This window comes from Pteropus medius, unplaced genomic scaffold, assembly GCF_902729225.1.
Source record: "Pteropus medius unplaced genomic scaffold, Ma_sr-lr_union100, whole genome shotgun sequence".
In the NCBI taxonomy this organism is placed as follows: Eukaryota; Metazoa; Chordata; class Mammalia; order Chiroptera; family Pteropodidae; genus Pteropus; species Pteropus medius.
The window spans coordinates 19,491,213-19,514,313 of NW_024352785.1; the positions used below are offsets into that span (position 1 = coordinate 19,491,213).

Sequence of the window (23,101 nt, forward strand, 5' to 3'; positions counted from 1 at the left end):
CATTTCTCGTATTTACCATCCATTTTCTTGGCCCACACTCTGAATCCCTCCGCCATAATGCACTTAACATAAAACCAAACTCTTTATCATGGCCTGCAATGCCCTTGCTTTCCTCTGGGCTTTACCTCACACCGCTCTTCTAGCACAAACTCCAGCTATATCGCTTTCATTCTTGCCTTAGGAATCTTTATTCTTGTTTATTTCCTTATTTTTCCTTTCTAGGTCCCAGCTCAAATGCTACCTCATCAGAGAAGTCTTCCTTGAAAATGTATTCTAAAGTAGCTCCCACTCAATCACTAAATCTTATTTTCTTAGAAAAGGTTTATCACTGTATGAAATTATCGTATTGATTATTTTTTTATTTGTTTGATATTTGTTTCTCTCTGACTAGAACATAAACTACTTGAGAGAAAAGTGGGGGTGGGGGGTATGGAAAAACTTGTCCTTCCAATTTATTATGCTATCCCCAGAATTACAAACATAGCAGATATTCCATAAGTTAATTAAAAAAAATGAGTGATGGTTTTTGCAAGATTTTCCATGGAGCAGTGTACCTTCTGATGTGCGTATTTAAATATTTCCTACAAGAATTTCTTCCACAAATACTTGAATATATTTAAATATTTTTTGTTTTATTTGTTTACTTTTTTATCAGAGACTTCATTTATGCACATATTGAATTTCTTTGTCTTCTACTCCTATCACCTTATTAGTCATTTCCATATCCACATTACTGATTGTTTTCATTTCTTTCTATTTTTTATTACTTCTATGACTTTAATTTCTGTGGTAATTATATTTCTTTCCTAAGCTCTGCTAGATCATTATCTCTTGATATTGTTTTATCTTCTTTTTCAATCTCTTCTATCCATTTGAATTTTTATTTTTCTAAACTCTTTTTCTTTTGTTTCCTGAGGTGTTTTAGTTTATATCTTCTTTATTTTCCATTCTTCCTTTCCCCCCAGCATAAATACATTTGTTGCAATCTTGTGTAATTATTTACCTTTGAACAATTTTCTCCAATTCAGCTATTTGCTGAAAGATAGTGCAGCAGATCAGCAGTGTTGAACTGAGAATAATCAACAGTTTCAAGTTTGTTCTTTCACCAAATCTGTTATGCTCTTTGCACTAAAACTTTTAGGTAATTTAAGGGATCAGTGTGGCTCTGAGTATAGTCCTTTAAGTTTCAGCATGTCACTCGGATTTCTCTTTCCCTTCTATATCTCTTGACACTTCAGTATAGAACTGGGCTTCTACAAAAACATTCCATACTTCTTTCATTCACCTATGTCTCTTATCTTCTTATTGAAGATTATTGGAGGAACTTTTTAAACTGGGGCAGTTACTTTTATAGATATCTCTATCCTGCCAAAGTCTAAAGAAAAATATGCCACTGAACATTTGAGTTTTTGTTTGAAATTTTTTTTTATTTCAAGAATACTTCTCAGAGTCTGCAGTTGTGACCACTTCTTCACTTAAACTGAGACAGTACTCTCCCTCCCCTGCCACATTTCTAAAATCTTCAGAGGACAAGAGTAAAGTAACACATTTTTATTCCATTATATTTAAAATGAAGCCTTCTTTCCCCTCAATTACATTTAAATAATGTTAAGGAATCCCCAAAAGTATTATGTCGGAATTTACATTAAAATTTAAAGATCTTGGTAAAATTTTTCTAATTATTAGATTTTTCTCTACTCATTATTTTTTCTTTCAAAAGTAATTACTGGGGCATAATACATTGTATAGTCAAATTTCCATCTCTGATTAAGTTTACAGTATTCTTTAGAGGTTTTAGATTTTCTGCATAACTTTAATTCTTTACCCTATAATATTTTTAGTTCCTTTGCATTTGATAATTTTGGGGGGTAATTTTGTTGGATTTCAATTTCATTATACTCAGCATTCTTCTTTTTTTCTGTGTGGCTTTATCTTTCATTCTGACATTTGTAAACATTTTTCAATATTTTGGCTGTTCACTACGAAATTTCTAATTGTAAAAACGTGTGAATAAATGAAACTTTTCTACAAAGAGTTTTCTGATGATCAAAAACAGTTTTGTAGAAGTTTCAGTTATCAGCATGGTTACATGAAAAGCTTGAGGATCAGAAAAGTTTTAGAACTTGTATGTTTTGTAGCATCTTTTAACAATGAAAAAATTACAAATGTATAATGCTGCTCTGGGTCTTTTTTTTTTTTTTTAAGTAAGTTCATGATACCACAGAATATGAGAGCTAGAGCAGATATCCTTTTTTTCCCCACCAAATCATATAGTTTCTTGCTGTATAGGTGAGGAAACTGAGGCACAGAGAATTAAGTCACTTTTAAGTCACTCAGCTCATTTATGACACATCCAGGATCAGAAGAAACCTGGATTCTTGATCACAATGGCTATCCCCTCTTTCCAGGAAACATACATATAAACGTAATAACAGTATAATGTAAAATTCAGCTAATAAGAGAAATAAGAAATTTCCATGAATAAAAAACAAACATATTTCTAAGTATTTTAGTTGGATGAAATTCAAACACACATACAAACTCAAACAAAAAAGAGAGAGAAACGGATGATAATAAACCTCGTGTACAATAAGAAAACAGGATGGTACACAATGGCTTCCATACATGTTACTTCTACAGTTCCATACATGTTAGCATTTGCCTTGTGCTAGATTTTGAGGAACATATATTATTCTGCAAACATGACTTAGGAGTCTAGGTTTACCTTCTGGGTTTTCAGAGTTTGGAAGAACAGCATTTTTGAAAAAAGCATTGCACAACTAAACCTCTGGTGTAATCCATTTTTAACTTTATTAAGTAGTATACTTAAATGAAATATCTAATATAAAAGAAACTACGAAATCCAATCATAATGTGATAGGTTGTTGCATACATTTAAAAATTAGTTTTATATTACACGTGTGATTCAGAAGTTTCCTTCTTTGTAAAAAATGAAAATTGACAGATAAAGTTAAATTCATTTCAGATCAGTAACCTCTAATCTCAGAATCTTCCCTGGTCAGGAAATATAGTATTATTTGTAATTTTCTTTAAAATATGACACATCATACATATTATTCTGTAACCATATGTTTATAGTTCTTTTTACTTCAGTACTTCAGATATATATATCTTATTCCTTTTAACTGCTGTGTGACATTTCATAGCATGGATATGCCACATGGACTAAGCTGTCCTCCCTATAATGGTCGTTTAGGTTGTTTCCTATTCATTTTTGCTGTTGTTAACACAAGCAAAATTGTAATGAACATCTTTCTATTTCTTTTCCTGTAGTACATCTATTTTTTTAAACAGCTTTATTGAGGTATAATTTAGATGCTATATAATTTACATATTTTAAGTGTGTAATTCAATGCTTTTTAGTAAAATTAAAGTGTTGTGCAATCATTGCAATCTAGTTTTAGAATGTTTCTAACTCCCAAAGGGATCCCTAGTGTTCATTTGCAGCTACTCTTTATATTTTGATTCCTAGCACCGGGCAATCATTAATAGATTCACTGTTAAGAAATCTTATTTTTTTTTCAAAATAAGAAATTATTAGTAATCTTCAAATGTTCCTCCAAAAATACCCACATTTTTCTAGGCACTGGAGGTTAGGAGAAAGGAGCAGGTTCTTAATTAAAGGAAGGGGAGCCACTTGTTCTCGAGGAGGAGGAAGACTGTAGTGGGCTGCAGTGGCCTAGGTAACAATACTTTTGGGAAGAAATGATGAGATAATGGATGGCCATGACCATCTTTTATGGCTTGAGAATTTGGCTTGCATTATAAAATCAGAGAAAGTCGAGAACCATATGATTTCACTTATATGTGGGATATAAAACTGAAAGTAACAAACAAACAAGACAAACAAACAAAAACTCACAGACACAGACAACAGTTTAGTGGTTACCAGAGGGAAAGAGAGCAAGGGAGGTAGATAAGAATAAAGGAGGTCAAATATATGGTGATGGAAGGACATTTGACTTTGAGTGGTGAACACACATGCAATATACAGATGGTGTACTATTTAATTGTACATTTGAAACCTCTATAATTTTATTAACCAATGTCACTCTAATAAATTTAATGAAAAAAACAAATTTAGTGAAAAAAACAAAACAAAACAAAAAACTCTTGAGGTCATCTTAGAGATTCAGCCCTTTATAGATAAATCAATTGAGGCTCAACTATGTTAAAAAATATGGCCAAAGTCACAGAGATGTCCAGCCTGTAAGTGGATTCTGGAGATTATTTGCCTCTTTACTCTCCTCATTCATAGAGTGATTAAAAAAAAAAATGAGACTATTAACTCATACTTTTATTTTGCTATATGAGCATAATTCTTTCAAGGAGTTTTTCTACACTTGTATATTTAGTGTTTTAGGTTTACAGGACACAGAATTATGAAAAACAAGAGGACACATACTCTAAGATAGACATAATTGCAACTGCATTATCCAGAACCTATTAGATTGGCATGAGCTCTGAGATGGAAGAAATCTAAGTATAGCACAGTCTTGAAACAGCTGGAAAAATAGTTGGCTTACAGTTAGGATGACTTAGGAACAGTGCCAGAACTCTGTCTTGCAGTAGGAGTGTGAAAGAAGCGACATCATCTCTCAAAGCCTTACCTACGCAGCCTTCTCCATCGGGCCTTCGGGTCATCCCAGGTGGGCAGATACACATGAAGGTGCCTATCAAATTCTTACACATCATGCCTCTAGATTCGCAGTCATGAAGCCCTTCGGCACATTCGTCCAGGTCTATAAAATATTTTTAATAGAAAAAAATATAAAATTTACAGGAGCAGAATATTGTTTAGTACTTTTATGTCACGTTTTTGGTCTTCTGGCTCTTAAAATGTAATCATATCGTGTGACAGAAAAAAGAGGAACCTAGTCTTCTTCAACTTTTGGCTATATTCTAGATTTATAAGTCTCGGTATTGGTCTTAATGGTAAGAAGTACAGGAAAGGGCAATTTTTGCTTTAATAAGAACCCAAGAGTATGACAGTGGGTGAGCTCTACAACTCATCTTTCCTTCGACTTGACTGGACAGACCGTTAAGTGACTTGTTATCTCTGTATGGAAATCTACCAGCAAAATGCTGTCATAAACATTTCTCTAAAGCTCTAAAAGAAGACAGCTGAGGACAATAAAATCATTAAAATATATATAACCAGAATGGCGAATAAAGTTCCAACTCCTCCCTGGCCCGTGGCCTTACCTTTGCACATTTTCTGGTCTTCCCTGAGGGCGTAGCCAATTGGGCACGTGCATTCATAGGACCCGAAGGTGTTCATGCAGCGGAAAGCACACAGCAGTGGGTTCTGGGCACACTCATTGATATCTGATCAAAGAAATAGGGAGCCATGTGCTCAGCCTCGCATTCTAATTATTTGTTTCAATAAACACTGATGTATTTACTTGGCAGTCATATAGAAAGCAATGGGATACTAGAACTTCCACTTCTGGTATGGAGAACTGGGTACCTAACAAACTCGTCCTCCAGCAAATTACAACTATAAATTCTAGAAATAACTAAAGTAGTTTTTAGTGGTGAGTCGAAACTTGTAAACAACCAACAAGGAATAAATTCTCAATTTTTTTCTTTTTCTGAAATTACCCTGTGGATGGCCACAGTCCTGGAACAGTAGCAGGACCTGGCAGCTAAATTGTTAATAGAAAACTTCCCAGCTTCTGTCCAGAGGAATCGGGAGAGAAAGCCTAAGAGCAGCCCAGGCTGCTGAAAAGTGAAGGGGAACCCCAGAAAGAGGGCCAGAGCTGGAAAAACACTATTACTGTTATGTTTTGTTTTTTATAAGGTCAGCCCAAGTTACTGACTTAAACATGCATGTGTAGGGAAAATCAAAGAAGCTAGTCACTAAGGTTTAAAAAGCAGAATTGAAATTTGAACCGTTGTCTTCCACGGGCCTGACAGTCTGCTTTTATGTTCATCCAAGTTAACTGCCTGCTAAGACAAATGCATCAACATTCTTAGAAGTAATATCACTGATTCCACAAGATATCATTCACAATATCCAGGGTATAATCCAAAATTAACCAACATAATGAGGAACCAGAAAAATGTGACCCAATCTCAAGGGAAAAGACAATCAACAGATGCCAACTCTGAGATGATCCAGATGCTAAAATTATCAGACAAGGGCTTTAAACATCTATTGTAACTATGCTCATTTAAGTCACAGAAAACATATTTGTGATAAATATAACCATAAATAGGATATCAGAACAACGTAAATAAAAGCCGAGACATGAAAAGCCTTTTCTATGTCAAGAAATGATAAGAAAATTATCACTTGCCTTCACAATTCATCATGGGTCCTGGCTCAAAGCCTTCATTGCAATTGCATTCAAAACTCCCAATAACATTGGTGCATGTACCATTTCCACACGGATTGCCGATTGAACATTCATCAGTATCTGAAAAAGAAGAATAAGAGAATGCCACAAAATCTGGAGAAGTTTTAGTTTAACAGGAGCATACCATGAATACCCACCTGGCCCTCCCACATTTCCAGGACCAGTGGCAGGGCACATATGACTATTGCACTCCTCTTGGCCTTGGCTGTCTGGCCTTCATGCAGTGCAGAGGACCCCGAAGGATCAAGTGTGCAATGCTCCGAGACCCAGACAGCTGTGCTTGCCCTAAAAATCACAAACCCAGAGAGGGATGTGGTTTTCTGCTACAAGAGCAGGCGTGGAAACTCGTAAAGTAAAATGGTCTCTTTTCCAGTTAGCGGTTTTGGCAACTGTAAATCGCTAGACACATCAGAGTTTGAATATTTGGTTGATGGCAGAGGCTGGGCAACTCTCTCCATCTTCACATAAACCAGGCCTACTGGAAAATGGAGGATGGGAGAAGAAAGAGCAGTTACCAGCTACTTATCTTGGCTTTGCAAATCCCACCACCACCCAGGGTGCCTGAGAGACCTTTTGCTGAATATGAGAAATAAAATAGAACTTTAAAAATGTGTAATGTAGAGGTAACACTCACCCACACAGCGAACTCCAGTGTAATCAAGGTTGTAACCCATTGGGCATTCACAGCGAAAAGATCCGTCTGTGTTTATACACTGACCATTGGAACAAATGCCTGGGCTCTCGAGACATTCATTGACATCTAAAATACAGAATTGCCCATGAACTTCCTCATATAAAAAGATACGCAAAAGCTGTGTATATCTAGTCAACAGAGACTTAAAATTTCTAAAACATATAAACATTTCTTTTACCAGAGAAATACCTATTTCACATACCACAACAGTCTTATGATAAATGCAACTCATATGATATATAATAAATATTGTATATGTACACTAAATATATACTATATATTACACAGTAAAATTAGCATGATTTATAAAATAAATGTACAATCATATATTCATATAAAAGGAGACCATAGGAGTAAAATATATCAAACCACACCTTCACGGGTGTCATGGAGACTAGGAACAGTTCCATGGCCATAAGGACACAAGTCCTGGAATGCAACTACGGAGAAAAAATAGAAATTCCCCATTATTGATGAGTCTCAATTATCAGAGAACTTAAGAAATGATTAACAATATACTTGAATAAGACTTATTTTTCCACTACAGAGCCATTTTAACAAATCTTTTATTTTACTTTTATGATTTGTTTTGAAAGCAGCACTGAGCATATTTAGAGAAGGTTGCCTGAGCTTGCCCAGCTCCTTCCAGGGTGCCAACTACTAAGGGGTTCTGGTTCTGTTTGCTCACTTACCACTGAGCAGCTAAAGAGCCCCTTCTGCTCATTACACACAGAAGCCATCTCTGACCTAGAGACCAAGCCAGTTTTGAGCTTGCTGGGAATTAGCTTATAATTCAGCTGTGCTAACAAGACCCAGAAGCTCTTGGTCTCTTCCAACAAATGGCCATTGTGCTGACTCAGCTTCTCAGAATTTTATAAGATTCTGAGAGCCCCGCCAGTGATATAATACCCACGTGGGATTCCTGCAGCAATGTGGAATATAATTTTCATCCCTTTCTTGCATCTCCTGCCCTGGGCCTCCCAAATTCATTCCTTTGAAAGCAAATAATACTAATCTTGGGGGGAAAAAAAGTGAAATAACAGGGTAACTATCTGTGTGTACACATGGCGAATACAGAAGTTGAAAAAAGTCCCTCAGATTAGGTTGCTCACTGAACAATGGACATTTAGATATGAGGGGATAATTTTACCCTCGAAATATTCACAAAATACATAATCGAACCAACTTCTGATAAACATTCCCAAACTAGTACAAAGCAGTGTTTTACGTCAGTGCTCTTACCTTCATCATCTTTGGGGCACAGCTCACAGGGGTCCCCCCAGCCCTCTCCCGGCATCTTACTACAGCAGCATTTTGCCTTTGTGGTGTTGAAAGCTTTGGGTACAGAACACTTTCCATTTTCAAAGTTTGTGAAGCAGAAGCTCTGGCGAGTATCTAATCAAGAAAGCAAACATCACAGATCTCCTTACTGATCATTTAGAAAAGATGGAATAATTTGCACAGAACACTCTTTCTGACAGAACCTTTCTCATGGGCTGAGCATATGATGCAGATCAGATTAGCAGTTAAGAGGTCTGGGAACCCTCAACTGCTCATTTCAATTGCCAATTTAAGTTGACCTAATTATTCAAAACAATTAAAATATTTTTATAATGTGCTTGGGAAATTTGAGAAATCATGCTCAGTATTAAAATGATTTCTATATCTCTTTTTCCATTGTTGCACTGCAGCCTAAAAAACAAGCTAGGTAACTTTCAGCAAGTTAAGTCACATCAAAAACAACTCATATACCAATGTACAAACAAATCTATGCCAACAAAAAAATGAAAACAGTGAAACAAAATAAGAATTTTTCTCTTAGTACGAAATAAAAAAACATAGAAACAGAGTCAATAATTCAAAGTACCTTAAAAATTGTCCAGTGCATATACTTTTAAGACCTACATTTTTCACTTACATATGATGCATTTGCCACATACGTGGACTTTGCAGTGCCAAACACTAGCATGTTGGTTTACTGTCCAGCTTTGAAGTTTCTAAGGGCAAGTTACTACAGGGAAGTCATTCCAAAGCTTACCGAAGCACCTCCGTCCATTATCGGACAATACAAAGCCAGGGGGGCAGATGCACTGGAAGCCGCCAGGAGTGTTGGTGCAGGAACCGAAAAGACAGATGTTGGGATCTTCGTCACATTCATTTATATCTGCAGAACAGCAGGAGAATTTATTTGTTTAATCAAATCATTACTCTGCTCAAAATAAATAATTTGTTCATACTACAATAGTCCACTAGCCATTGGATATTTAATATGAAATGAGATTAAGTACATGTCTTACTTATTCTTTAAAAGCAAACTATTATTGCTTCAAAAGTCAAAGACTATATCTAGTTTCAACCAACCGTATGCCCCAGCTCCCTGCACTTCATCCTTAGGGGTATATACATATCTATCCGCCTCTCTGAAATGACCAGGTCAATGTCTCACAGGCACTGTGGGCTCAGCAGGTCTCCTTCTCTGATGCTCCTCTCAGCGACCCAAGTTGGGATCCTGGAATCATCGTTATTCCTTATCCTGACCTTTAACCTCCACATGCAAGTAGCATGTGGCCTGTCAATTCTGCCTCCTCTGTCCATTCAAACTCAACATTATTTGCCACAAGATTGCCATAAATCTCCTAATTGACTACAGTATCTCCCTCTCTTCCTACTGTCTTTCAAAAACACATATCTATTTGAAAATCTTTGCCTATGAAACTAGGAGGACTGACATGTTTTGAGAATTTCATCATTCTCACCTCACGCCAGAATAGTTCCTTCCTTAAAATAAGTAAGGATTCCCTACCAGTGATGTTTGGCCTTTTTTCATTGGAAGTGCTTATTTAATGGGTTATTTTAACTAACTAAATAAACATTACACAATTCCAGGCACATTAGAATGTAAGCTCCATGAGGAAGTGACGTATCTGTCTGTCTGGATCACTGTTACCCCTTCAGCTTAGTCTAGCATAGTTTCTGGCACATATTATGTTCTCAATTTATATTTGCAGAATTTTTATGAGTGAGTATATCACATCCTTTCTGAAAAAAACCCGCAATGCTCCACCCTGCTGGCCATTCGATGCCCCTTAGCATGCTTGTGTCACTTGTCTTTTCAAATGGACTTCTTTGTTCCATTCCCTCCTTTAATTAGTAAATTCCTATCCAACATTTAAGAGCCATCTCAAATGTCACCAATCCTTTGTGATGGGCTTCTTTGACACGCCATCCTCTCACCACGACCATCATTATTCATTGTGTTCTCACATCCTGAACATACCTACAGGACAGTGTCTGTCACACTGGATCGTAAGGGTAGTTTTATAAAACAGGTTTACTTACAAAACATGGCTTTTCTGTTAGGTAGTAAGTTATGTGAAGGCAAGGACTATATTTTTTATTTCCAGCACCTAAAAGGTGCTGTGTTTTCTGTAATGTCCACTAAATGTTGGAATGGATTTTTGTGTGTGTGTGTGTATACATATGTATACGTATGTGTTTGTTTGTGAGTGTGCTGGGAAGCATTTCATCTAGGAAAAATTGGTAGTAGAGATCCTAGTCTCTACTAGGAAATATTCTTATATAAAGTTAATTAAAAACCAATTTTTGAGAGATGTAAAACAGTGGTGTTGCTAACAATGGAAAAATAAAATATTTCTGAAGTTTTAATAATGTAACTGAATCATAGATATTTTTCACTAAGAGAAAAGTTGAATCTTTTTGATACAAAGAAACATGTATTTCTATGGATGACACACTGCTAACTGTGGATTGTTTCACAAAGGGATGGGTCATAGGGATGACAAAGAACTGAGGTTAAATATGAAAAAAGAAAACGGAAGAAAGGATCTTAAACTTAATTTTTCAATAAATTTATTACTAAGCTGTTTCTAGTATTTTTTTTAGTATTAAAAACACTAGACAATATTACAATATTACTTATCAGACAGAAAAGGGAAAAGATAGATATAAAGACCAAATTGGAATGATGAGGTATACCAATTGTATGTTATTATATGGTCTGAAAATAATTTGATGGAGTAAACTGTTTCTTTCAGTTCTGTCTGTATGTCTCTTAAATGTGAACAGCAGAACTACACAGAATTTTTTTAAAAGAAACTGGATAACATGAAGGCGAAAAACCCCTTAGTAATCACACTAAGATGCTGGTGCTTCTGAATTTCAACAAGACTGTAAAAAATAATTTGTATCAAAGTGAAATAAAGTAACTGTAAAAAGGTCGGCCTTCATCATGTCCACCAGGAAATTCTGGGACCCAGTTTTGATGTGGTTACAAATGTTCTTGTAAGCTGGAAGAGTTTCAACAGAAAAAAACATCTGTTATGACAAATGGATTAATATTTTCTGTTTTGACATGAGGCCTTCCCAAGGAAAAAAAGTCTCAACAGAGCTGTCAAGATTTTCTGCCTCACATTTCTAAGACTCTGGACACCTTTAATAGCTGTTTTAAAATTGGTTGCCAAAGATTACAATTTTTGTAGACACTCTTTAAATTCAACAGAAAGTCTCTGTTGACATTTGGAAAAAAGATTAGAGAACGCTGAATATTCTTTAACTAGTGTAAGATTTCTGTTAATGAAAAATCCCACATCCCTAAATTCTGTATTCCCACCACTCCTTCTTCAAATCATTTCTGATGGTCCAATAAAACAGATGTAGGTAGCTGTATGTTTAATTCCTTGGGTCAGTATGCCTGCGGTGGTTTGGATTTAGTAGACTTCCATAGAGTCAGTACCAGGTCTTACTATACTGAACAGCTCATGAACCTCAGAATGAACGTTAGCCTTACCGATACAGTTCTCGCTTTTTACTTCATACCCCGGGGGACAGATGCATCTGAAGGATCCTTCCAGATTCTGACAGGTACCAGGAGAACAAGAGCCGGGAAGGGCAACACACTCATTAGTATCTTTGAAGAGAAACGAGAGAAAAAAATGATTCAAATATGAGGAACTTGTTGCCCTCTGATCTGCCAGGTCACTATGGACTAATATGTGCCGAGAGTCTCTTTTGACATCTTGGGTATTACTCGTTTGGCAAGAGGCTAATTTTCTTGCTTTGTTTCCTTTGCCTATGTTTGCTGAGACATGGACAGCTTCAAGGTCTGTCCCAGTAAAACACTGTACACAAGTCATTTCCAATTGTTAGTTTTGACCTTAAGGAATATTTCCCACTATATCTTAACTTGGTCATGTGATCAGATAATCAAATGAAATGCAAAAGAGTCCTTAAATGGGGGTTGAGGAGGAGTCACATCAATATTTTACAAAACGAAACAATATAAGGAATGTTTATTGTTTACTTACCTATACAGTTCTTGCCATCTGGAGTAAGTTCATAACCTTCATTACATAAACACTTGAAGGAGCCAATTTCATTAAAACACCGTCCATTTCTGCACACTTGACCAAAAAAGGAACTGCACTCATCGATGTCTGCAAGCAAACAGGTGTTAGCTTTTCAGAGAGAACTCTCACAGATATATTGTGTCACGAGTTGCAATTAAAAACATTTAATGGTACACATTTACAAAAGCCTTACACTACAATTCCTCATCATAGAGAAAAAAGGCTCATATCATAAGTATCATGTGACTTATCGGTATCAAGTTCACATCGATCACTACTGTATTTCAACCATAAGGGCACATTTTTGATATTAATATAACTCAGAAATTTATAAACACATAAAAATTGAAGATTTCAGGTGAAGTTTTCCATTCTTTCAAATTGAAAAAAATATTTATTTTATTTTTTTATTTTTCCAGAGGCAGAAGTATATATGAATTTAACTTGACTGCGTAGTTTGCAGGTGACTTTACCCGGAGATAAGCTGACTTTATTCAAAAGACAAATAACGGAGTATATTAAATACAAAAAAAAAATCAATTATATTAAAAAGACTTCAGAATTGCTGACATGTTTTGCTGACAGAATACAGAATTTGAAAAAAAATCTTAAGCTTAGAGTTGCCTTCATCTGAGTAATTTTCTGGGTTGTTTGAAGATTGTACTTTGATCAGAGTCATATTCGTGTCTTTAGTTCTCCCTGGCTGTTTAAAGGGCCTCACAAACTATAGACAAGAAGGTAGTAGTTGACTAAAATGTTCAATTAGCTCTAAAATTTTCTCAGTTTCAGAATTTTGAAAAACAAAACTGAAAGGAAGATACATTGGGTTAACTGTTAAGAAGTAGTTTTGAGCTGTGATGGTCCCATAATGGGAGAAAGCCTGAGTTACTTTCACATACCTCATTGGATCACGTGAATTAAGAGATGTTACATTGTAAAGCACAGATCAGTGCTTGGCACACGGTAAACAAGAAATACTGTCATCCATCATTGTCATTTCTCTCGCTATCTCCTTCACCAAACACAGGCATCTCCACCCTCTCAACCCCCATTCGCTAGCAATTCTTATTTCAATCAATATCTGTTAGGGACAAAGGCTATAAAACCCTGTACCACACCTAGGAGACAGTTTTATTTTCCACTATAAACCTACGGTTGGTCACAGAGATCAAATGGGCTTCTGAGGGGTGACTTCGAATCCCAGTCACCATATGCTGCTTCTGTGGGAAAAGGCTTCCCTGGCTTTAACAACAAAGTTTCAACACACATGTTTCTAAGTTGGGGACTGTCAGTATTTGTATAAAAGTCAAGAATGGATTATATGAAATACTTGTAATAACAGTGAAACAATGACTGGTCTATCCTTGATCCCGTCTAAGGGGTAAAAATAATCTCAACCCATAAAGCAGTCCCAATACATTTACTATCTATCACTTTCACGGCCTCTCCCCGAGTCGACTGGTTGCCTGAGAGAACTCAACGCAGCAGATGGTTTTGTTATTACTTAAGCCAATACTAAGGCTTTTAGTTGACTAGAAATTAGTCAATGATACTACATTCCTTTTGGCATACATTTGCAATTTTAACAATAAAAATATTTATTCTTTGGCTTTATGTTTTATTTCAGTGTACTGTGTGGAAAGGAAATAGAAGCAATAGAAGACTGAACGAGTACTTACCCAGACAATCGTTATTATGAGTAAGTTCAAATCCCGGGTAGCAGAGACAGTTATAGGACCCAACAGTGTTTTTACAAGTCCCATTTCCACACGGATGCCGCTCACACTCGTCTACATCTGCAGAGGAACATTGGGTCAAAGCATCCCACTTTTAACCAGAAAAACAGCCTACTAAACATCCACATTATTTTAAACTACTGACTGACTTAGCTTTTCCTTTTTCAATGCTAAGAACCCATATTTACTCAAGGGAAATAACTATGAAGTAGAGAAAACTCTAAATTATAAAATTATAAGGAAAAAAAGTGCTGTTTAATGATCTACAAGCACAAAAATCACTCAGATCCAGGCTAGGCAAGCATTCTCTTAGTGGAGATGTTTTAATGAAATAGTTTCCTTGATAACTGTAAGGAAACCAATCTTTTGAAAAACTGAAACAATTTGTTCTATTAAGCATTGTAAACATTCCCCCAAGAATGTATATACCTTAATTTTATCAGCACAACAAAGATAAACTTTAGTTTCCTAAATTTTATGAGTCAGTGGAATCTAAACTGAAGAAGTCTATTAGAACTCAATATTACTAGACTTTGAAAAAAAATGAAAATATTAAGAAACTATTTAGAGAAGTCATCCTCATATAAGAGAGCAGATTCCCTAGACCGTGAATTCTAGAATTCTAGGCTGCTGAAACTCTTCTAACTATGCAAAAAAAAAAAAAAAAAAAAAAAAAAAGGTATTATTCCTTAGGAAGAAAGTTTTGTTTTAAGATAGGTGTTATTGAAGAATTTAGCTGACTTTTGTCATGGATAATTTGTTAGGATTGAGGGAAGATTTTCCTCATATAAATTCCCAATCCATTGATCTCATATATATTTTAGCAATTTATATTCTCTCCCTCAGAGCATAGCCAGGAGAAGCATATATAAGCAAGGATCCTCAGAAAGTCCCTGCAAATAGGGCCAGCATTCCCGAGAGAATGTTTCCGACCACCATGGGAGAAGTCCTTTCGGGCGCCCTTAGGAGGCAATGGGAGATGGGATGTCCTCGTGGTAAAAACATAACGTAAAACTAGTTTTGGAGTCCTGCGGTACTGAAACCAGACTTACTATTCATGTAGGTAGTTTCTTGAATACCAAAGGAGTAGATGCACAACTTTAGCTTTTTCTAAACTGAGAAATGCTAATTATAATTAGCTAAGTTTTAAATTTGATTTTCCTCCTTCAAGTGCAAAACATGAAGTCTTTGGGCAGAGGTAGAGCCAGTGGCTGACATCAGATTTAAGGAGTAACGCTGAGTTCCAAAGCGTCCGGCCCATCTGCTTTTGAAATCTTACTACTCGTCAGCTCAGCAAATACTTAGTGAACACTACTACTATTTAACTAACGATTATATTAGCTACTGGGACTTTTTAAAGAGTTTTGCTACATTTGCTTCTAAAAATTGTTTTTAAAAGTTAAAACACAAAAGAAGCACACAAATCTCACGCGTTCAATGATTTTTGGGAAAAAGTGTGTGTGTGTGTGAGAGAGTGTGTGTGTGTGTGTGTAGGTTTTCCTTATGGTAGAAGTTTGAAAAACCTGAAAAATCATTTCCTAATATCTTTATGGTGGCAATGTGTGTGTACACACACACACACACACACACACACATGCACATGAATATTCATTTCAATACTGTCATCCTTACTACTTCTTTGCATTTATTTATACATTTGAAAGGCTTTCTGGAGTGGGAACAGAGAGGGGCAGAGGGCAGCTGGTACTGTGGTGACTTCCATATATGCTGAGTGTCCCCAGAGTATAGTTAAGCATGTGAAAGTCATCTGGGGAAAAATGTTGTGAACACTAAACTGAGGGACATATTGTGTAGTGTGTCCCTGCTTGCAAATTTTGCATTGAATTAAACCAAAACCAGTTTAACACAGTTAACTTTTTGCAGGACTGTTTCTGAAAGGGCCATGGTGGTTACTGCGGCAATGACTGAACTGTGTGTGATCTCTGGATGCTCAGCCCCGCTTCACCCGCTAGAACTAATGTTCTCCTCTTACCCATGCACATGGTCTGGTCCTGAGACGCCTTAAAGCCATTGTGGCAGATGCACTGGTAACTTCCTTGCAAATCAACACACAGGCCATGACTACAAACATTAGGAATTTCTAAACATTCATTGCGATCTAAAACAAAATAAAACACATGGGATACATATCTGATTTTTATTAAGATTCCTTCATTCTTTCACAGACGTGTTTCTATAACCTGCTGTTAATTAATATAGACAGGCTGAAAATGAACCATAACAATAGGCAAATCAAAATAAAGCAAGTCTTTAAAGTATCCAAGTCTCTTTCTTTTAAAATCATGCAATTTATATGTGTTAACTGGTATCTCAAAGATACGATTTTATTTTAAGGTTAATCCTAGGAAAATCCACTGGAAAAAAAATCCTCTTTTCTGAACAAAATAATCTAAAATACATGGTGAAGCAGGTTCAATATGAATGAATAGACTTATTCAGAACATCTTTTCAGAATTATCTTTGAAAATATTTTTAATAGAAAAGCATGGACAATTTTTTAGCGTAGGAAATGTGAAAAATGTTGTGCTCAGTGCCAAAGGATGAGTCAGGCCCCTTACCCACACAGGCTCCGTTGGGTGAGAGTTTGAAACCCGCAGCACATTCACAGCGGTAACTGCCAGGGCTATTGATGCAGTCTGCATTTCGCTGGCACAGATTATCGCCATTGCTGCATTCATCAATATCTGAAAGAGTAACACTTCCATTTAAAATTTTATTACTGCATTAGTATTATATTCACTTAACCAGTTTGGTGACTGATTCTGAAATACTGAGGAAGAAACAGTAAAAATCAGGAAACTTTCTAAAACTCATTTCTGTCTACCAAACTGTTTTGGCTAAAGGTGATACACACGTCATTCAGATTACCTTCACAGACCAGGAGCAGGTCATTGTAACTGAATCCAGTAGGGCACTCACAGCGGAAACTGCCAATCTGGTTGATGCACACGCCATTTGCACAAATGCCTGGAATCTCTTTACATTCATCAATGTCTGAAATTGAACAGACTTGGTTAAGTATATGTGGTTCAGCTTAATGTATTTACCATAAAACCTTGACTAACGCTATGTGTACACTGGAATGAGAACACACACTCAGCATCACAAAAATCAGTTCTATACCGGGATGAGTGATTTTGTGGTTCATGAAAGCATACAGACCATAAAATAGAGTACTTCCTTTAAACAGTGATGGGAAATGTAAGGAGCTGAGCAAATATGCCAAGAGATTTTAGTGTCAATGTAGCAATTGAACTTCTAGGGAACCAAGCCTCCTTTTCAAGTTATGCATCTGGCTCCCCTAACTGCTGCTACTCATCTGATAAAAGAAGATGTGTTTTCTTTATTTTATATACTTTGTTGTATATGCATTGATAATAGAGACTTGAATTTTTATTACTTGTTTAATCTTCGAGGAAGAAAAGTAGAATGAGCAATAGAAAGTACATTTAGAAGTAACATATAATTAATAATCTTGGGAATTCATCAGTAGATCAACAGAAAGGGATACTGCAAAAATATACCCAAAACTTAAACATATACTTATGAAAACAGCAACTAAAGGTTAAAATAAGGGGGATTATTTAGAATTACATAATATCATATTCATGATAAGGAAAACTAGAGTTTTAGCTTGACACATATAAAATCTTAAGATAGTCACATAACTATCAAAACTCAATCATCAGGCTATGCTGATAGATTATTATTATTAACACTTGATTAGAGTCTATAAATATGTTATCTCTTTCTTGTCTACGTTAGGTCAGAATCCAGATTACTATATTTTATGGTATTTCAAATTTTAAAAACACTGAATAGATTTTTACAAAATGCTACATATATATATTAAAATAAACATAATCTGGAAAAACTCACCAACAGCTTTTCCTGTGTGAATGTCAAAGGTGAATCCAGGAATATTTCCACATATGGTTTTAAAGTCAGCTTTAAAATAAAAACAAAGTAAATACACTCTTAAAATTTTCAAACTCCTTTAAAATAACATTTTACATAGTATTACTTTCACTGACAAATATATTTTATATTATTCACAACCAGACTTTTTAATTTCAATTATATTTATATGACAACAATGCCAGCTCCTCGATCCAAGGGGCAGATCTCAGCATTCTTTACTATTATTGTTGTCATTACTTTTTACTGCTCTGCAATTATTAGCTTTTTACTGCTCAGCAATTAAAAGATAAATAAATCATTATAAGATTCAAAATATCTTTTTTAGGCACATAAATTCTTTTTTCCTCTTCATATGCAGAGCTTTAAAAATGAGTCAATTTAAACAGACTGAAAAACCAGATTAGAGTACAAATTTAAAAGGGGATTATGAATTGCACAAAGGTATGGGCATAAAAAAATAATTCTGTAGTGGTCAAACATATTAATGATGAATAATGAATGAGACATGAATTTTGTCTTTTCTTAAAACATAAATGTTTATTTGTTAGAATGTGAAATTTGAGGCACCAAAAATAATGCATCATAGAATAAAATAGAGACAGTGAGAGTTACTCCTATACATAATTCACCAAACTAAGAGACATTAAAAAAATACTAATTTTTATGAAGCAGATTGTTTCTGATGCCCACTACTGCACAACTGAGTAAAACTCATGAAAACAGTATTAAGTAAAACACATACATACACTACTCCAAGTGCTATCAGGGGAGGGACTTTGTATATTTCATCCACCAATATTCACCGAGCATCCAAAACATATAGAGAGGTACGAGAGGTACAAAATAGATGCTCAGTTTAATGGTTTCCAACTTCCTGGCAATGTACGAACTGTAATTTATATACATCATCTCATCTAACCGTCACTATAATCATATGAATTAATCACTGTAGTTATTTACTATCCTTATTTTATATATGAGGGATCAGTTTCAGAAAGGATAAATAATCTACATAAGGTCAGACAATAAGTGGCAGAGCTTCGATTTAAATACAGAATTGTCTCTCAAACCTAAGCCCTTTACTTCCTCTTAAAAAAAAGTGGTATTTCATTCTACAAACCAGTGATCTTAAATTCCTAATTGATGGAATTTTTAAATTAGAGAACTGTAAAAATGTTTCTACTTGATTTTTCAAAACAAAACTATGGCAATGGAGCTTATTTTCAGGATCCAGACCCCTCAGAAATTAGTGTTTGAATCTCAAAGAGGGCCACTCGAGTTTCAGAATTGAGCATATCTGGTTTTAGTACAGATTTGTTCTTACTACAGTGTCACATAAAAGTGTGTGTCACTGACTCGGCCTTCAGCGGAAGCATAAGCTGTGTGCTTACCTGTTCCTGGTGTTGGGCATGGTTCACAAGGTTTGTTCCAGGCTTTGCCCACATTGTATGTGCAGCAGCACATCCTCTTTGTCACATTAAAAGGCAACTCGTTTTCACAAGTGGTTCCATTGTAGCTTCGGTAGCAAAAGCTTTTTCTCATGTCTACATATTGAAAAACAAATAAGCCAACCAATCATATCAGCAAGCAGCTGATAATGAAGCCTACACACCTGAAGACTTTCTCCATTAACACAACTCGGAAAACTTTCTCAGTCATTTGGAATTTACCTTAAAATTATTAAGTTGAACATAAATCATTTTTTAGATTAGCATCTCTCCTGTTTTCAAAAAAGGGATTTTTGTTTATAATTTTTTTGGGAAACAAAGTTAGATATTTGTTTCTCTACTGAAAGGCATTTAAAAAATGCAGTACATATTAAATTTGAAATGTTCTCATTTGTAAAACAATGTTCACTGTATATGAATGAAAAATTAAAATTACTTAATAATGTGTAATTGTAACATTTGGTGAAATTTTTCTACCTCAAACTCATGCTTTTAGAATGTAACTACATAATTTGCTTCTCAAAAATTAAAGAATAGTTTACATACAATATTATATTAGTTTCAGATGTACAACTTAGTGATTCTACATTTATGTACCTTATAATGTGATCACCACAATATGTCTAGTAACCACCTGTCACCATACAAAGTTATTAAGATATTATTGACTGTATTCCCTGTGCTGTATTATATCACTGTGACTTATTTACTTTTATATGGAATCAAAGGGTAACAAAAAATGTAACTATACAGCCAATGTTTAAAAACATAATACAGAACCAGAAGTTTATAAGACTTTGAAATACATAATCATTCATAAAGATTTAATTTTCAAACTTTATGAACAATAATTGAGACATGAATGCCTTATGTGGGAAGCCAACAACCGTGACCTAATTAATTTCAGAGACCTTTACCTACCCATGCAGTTGTGGCCTCCATTGACCTGCATGTATTCAGGTGGGCAAATGCAGGTGTAATTTCCCAGGGTGTTGTAGCAGGTCCCTGGCCCACACACACCAGGATGTGCAAAACACTCATCAATATCTAAAATAGGCAAGAATATCCATTAATTAAGATATTTTCCTATGAATTCATATTATTTAGACTATGTAGAGTACCAGATTCCTCAAATCTATATTTTCATAAAGTTCAGAATTTAAAGCAATTACATAGAAAATACTCCTAAATATGCATTTATATGACACAAAGTATGTCTTTCTTTAAAAGAAAAAACACCAGTACTCAAAAATAAAAAAGGTCAAAAGAAATTATTTCAAAGAGACAAAAAATAACTTAAATGGCAAGTATAACTTTTTAAATTGAAATTTCATATTCTTCAAATGGAACTGCTGTAGAGCCTGCTTTCCTCTTATGTCATTTAAACCAAATTTTAGTGCCATCTTTAAGGTGAATCCATTTAGGAGAGCCTTTATGTTCATAGTTCCTTTCAAATTAGTACTCAAGAGATTCTAGAAGCAGTGTAGCTGCTGGTTGTTTTCCTTATTAAATCATATTTCTTCCAGATGCATTTATCTAACACGTTCCAAAAGAAGGCTTATAATGGAAATGTTTACAAATTTAATGTTCATTGTTAGAAGCTTTCATTCATTTTATAAATAAATACTGAGATTTACTGTAAACCAGGACTTGTAGCTGTAAAGATGAATAAGCTGTGGGCCTTTTCTTAAGAAACTCCCCATCTAGTGGGAAGACAGGCCCCTAAAAGTATGACTGTTGTATCATGTGATAACTGGGGGAGATGGAAGCATGAACGGCATCTGAGTAACCTTTGAAATTCTTCATAGTGTTCCAACACGTAATCCAACATTTAAAAATTACTGGAAAATATTAACTTAATAGTCTTAGTCAAGCTTACCTATTTTCCCTACTATGTAAAATAAAATCCTTGTCAATATTTGAACTAATAACTTATTAGATAGTGGATGTGTCTATCCTATTCCAGCTTTCCCTACTGATATTTAATCAACTCACTTATTCAGAGAAAAACCATAGTAAATTATAGCAAATGAGCCGTAAATTAATGTATCAGTAGTGTTGATATAAAAAGAAAAAAGCTACAAATTCATCTCAACAGATCCTTTAATAGAATGTAAGGATGGAGCCTTTTCCCAGGCCTGATGGGGAATTTTGTTTTAAATAGCACTGATTTGATTGTTTTTTAGGTCAAATCCACTTCACCTTCACAGATGCGGGTTTCCTCGCTGAGGTAGTAGCCTTGTGGGCACTCGCACTGGAAGCTCCCAAAAGTGTTGATGCAGTTTCCCCCCTGGCAGAGACCTGGTAGCTCCTGGCATTCATCAATATCTGCACAAGAGGAGACAACTCACAATGAAGACCATCATGAAAGACAAGTGTTAGCGTTAGCGCTTACAAATGAGTAATCCTGTAAGACCCACAGACGTCCACGCATCCACGTGAACGCACATACTAAAACGGTAGGTTTACCCTGAGCATAGATTTTCCTGGCTTTGTCGTGGAACTGTGCTACAATCTGAGAAGAGTGAGTAGAGCAATCTGGGGACGATTAAAGATGGGGGATAATGGTAAAGAGAGTTTCTCTGCAGAACAATCAGACATCGGATCACTGCAATGGGCCATATCTTTCTGACTCCCAAGTTGTTTCTTAGAATCCTGGTGATTGATTGTCCATTTATAATTTTGCAAAATAATCTTCTTGGAATTCCTCCACACAAACTTTTCCATCAGCTTTTCTCTTTACTTTGTTTAAATCTGGGGTGACAATTTCAGCTGTACTCACCTTCTAAGATGATTGTGATGGGGTTAGGTCTGAAGCCCTCACCTCCAGGACACAGGGTGTAATATTCAGCTATGAAATGATGGAAAAGAAGAGATTTGATAACTCTGTCCAAGTGGCTGAGACAACGAACAAGTATTCAGCAATTGCCAGGCTCAAAACACATATCTTAAGGGATGTATTTACATTTTCTTTAGTGCCCTTTCAAATACATTTAAAAGAATATTACATTTTACTTGAAACGAGATCATTACTTCATAAATCACATAGATGGAATAATAAAAACTATTTGTTTTTAATTAAAGAAAAAACTCCTTTGTAGGTAATTTATATCACAACTTTTTGGGTGGAAAATGAAAACTCAAAGATGTGACAATTCAAAAGTTTCATCTATGTCCATATCAGAACTTACATTTCAACATAAGGCATAATACCCTTGACTCCAGGAATAAAACACAGCTGTGAACCTGAACTAAAACAACTTCTGAGAAGAACCGGGAATGGTCTAATTTATCTGCGATATCATGAAGAATTGAAATTATCACCATTCACACTGAACTGTGGTTTAAGATTGTTTTTATCTTTTTATCGTATCATGAAAAACAATAAGAAGAATTCAAATTCCTTTTACATAAAACACTCTTGGCTGGTTTCAGCATAATCAAGGAAAGTAGTCCACATTCAAAATTTTGGCCCTCACTAGTACTCCCGTGCCCAGCACAAGACTAAAATGGCAACGAGTCTTCAGCTACC

General features: G+C 35.3%; 1 protein-coding gene across 1 annotated transcript in view; it reads right to left on the minus strand.

Annotated features, from left to right (window-relative positions):
* FBN2 (fibrillin 2) overlaps positions 1–23,101 on the minus strand; it is a 257,218-nt gene that overhangs the window by 22,349 nt on the left and 211,768 nt on the right. The window contains exons 38-55 of the mRNA XM_039848604.1: positions 22,352–22,420; positions 21,772–21,897; positions 20,491–20,616; positions 19,513–19,665; positions 18,080–18,148; positions 17,069–17,194; positions 16,759–16,884; positions 16,173–16,298; positions 14,123–14,239; positions 12,402–12,530; positions 11,885–12,004; positions 9,116–9,241; positions 8,320–8,472; positions 7,452–7,517; positions 7,018–7,143; positions 6,324–6,443; positions 5,227–5,349; positions 4,632–4,763 (exon numbers count right to left, since the gene is read on the minus strand). Coding sequence (XP_039704538.1) covers positions 4,632–4,763; positions 5,227–5,349; positions 6,324–6,443; positions 7,018–7,143; positions 7,452–7,517; positions 8,320–8,472; positions 9,116–9,241; positions 11,885–12,004; positions 12,402–12,530; positions 14,123–14,239; positions 16,173–16,298; positions 16,759–16,884; positions 17,069–17,194; positions 18,080–18,148; positions 19,513–19,665; positions 20,491–20,616; positions 21,772–21,897; positions 22,352–22,420 — 2,133 coding nt within the window. The remainder of the gene's footprint in view (positions 1–4,631; positions 4,764–5,226; positions 5,350–6,323; positions 6,444–7,017; positions 7,144–7,451; positions 7,518–8,319; positions 8,473–9,115; positions 9,242–11,884; positions 12,005–12,401; positions 12,531–14,122; positions 14,240–16,172; positions 16,299–16,758; positions 16,885–17,068; positions 17,195–18,079; positions 18,149–19,512; positions 19,666–20,490; positions 20,617–21,771; positions 21,898–22,351; positions 22,421–23,101) is intronic.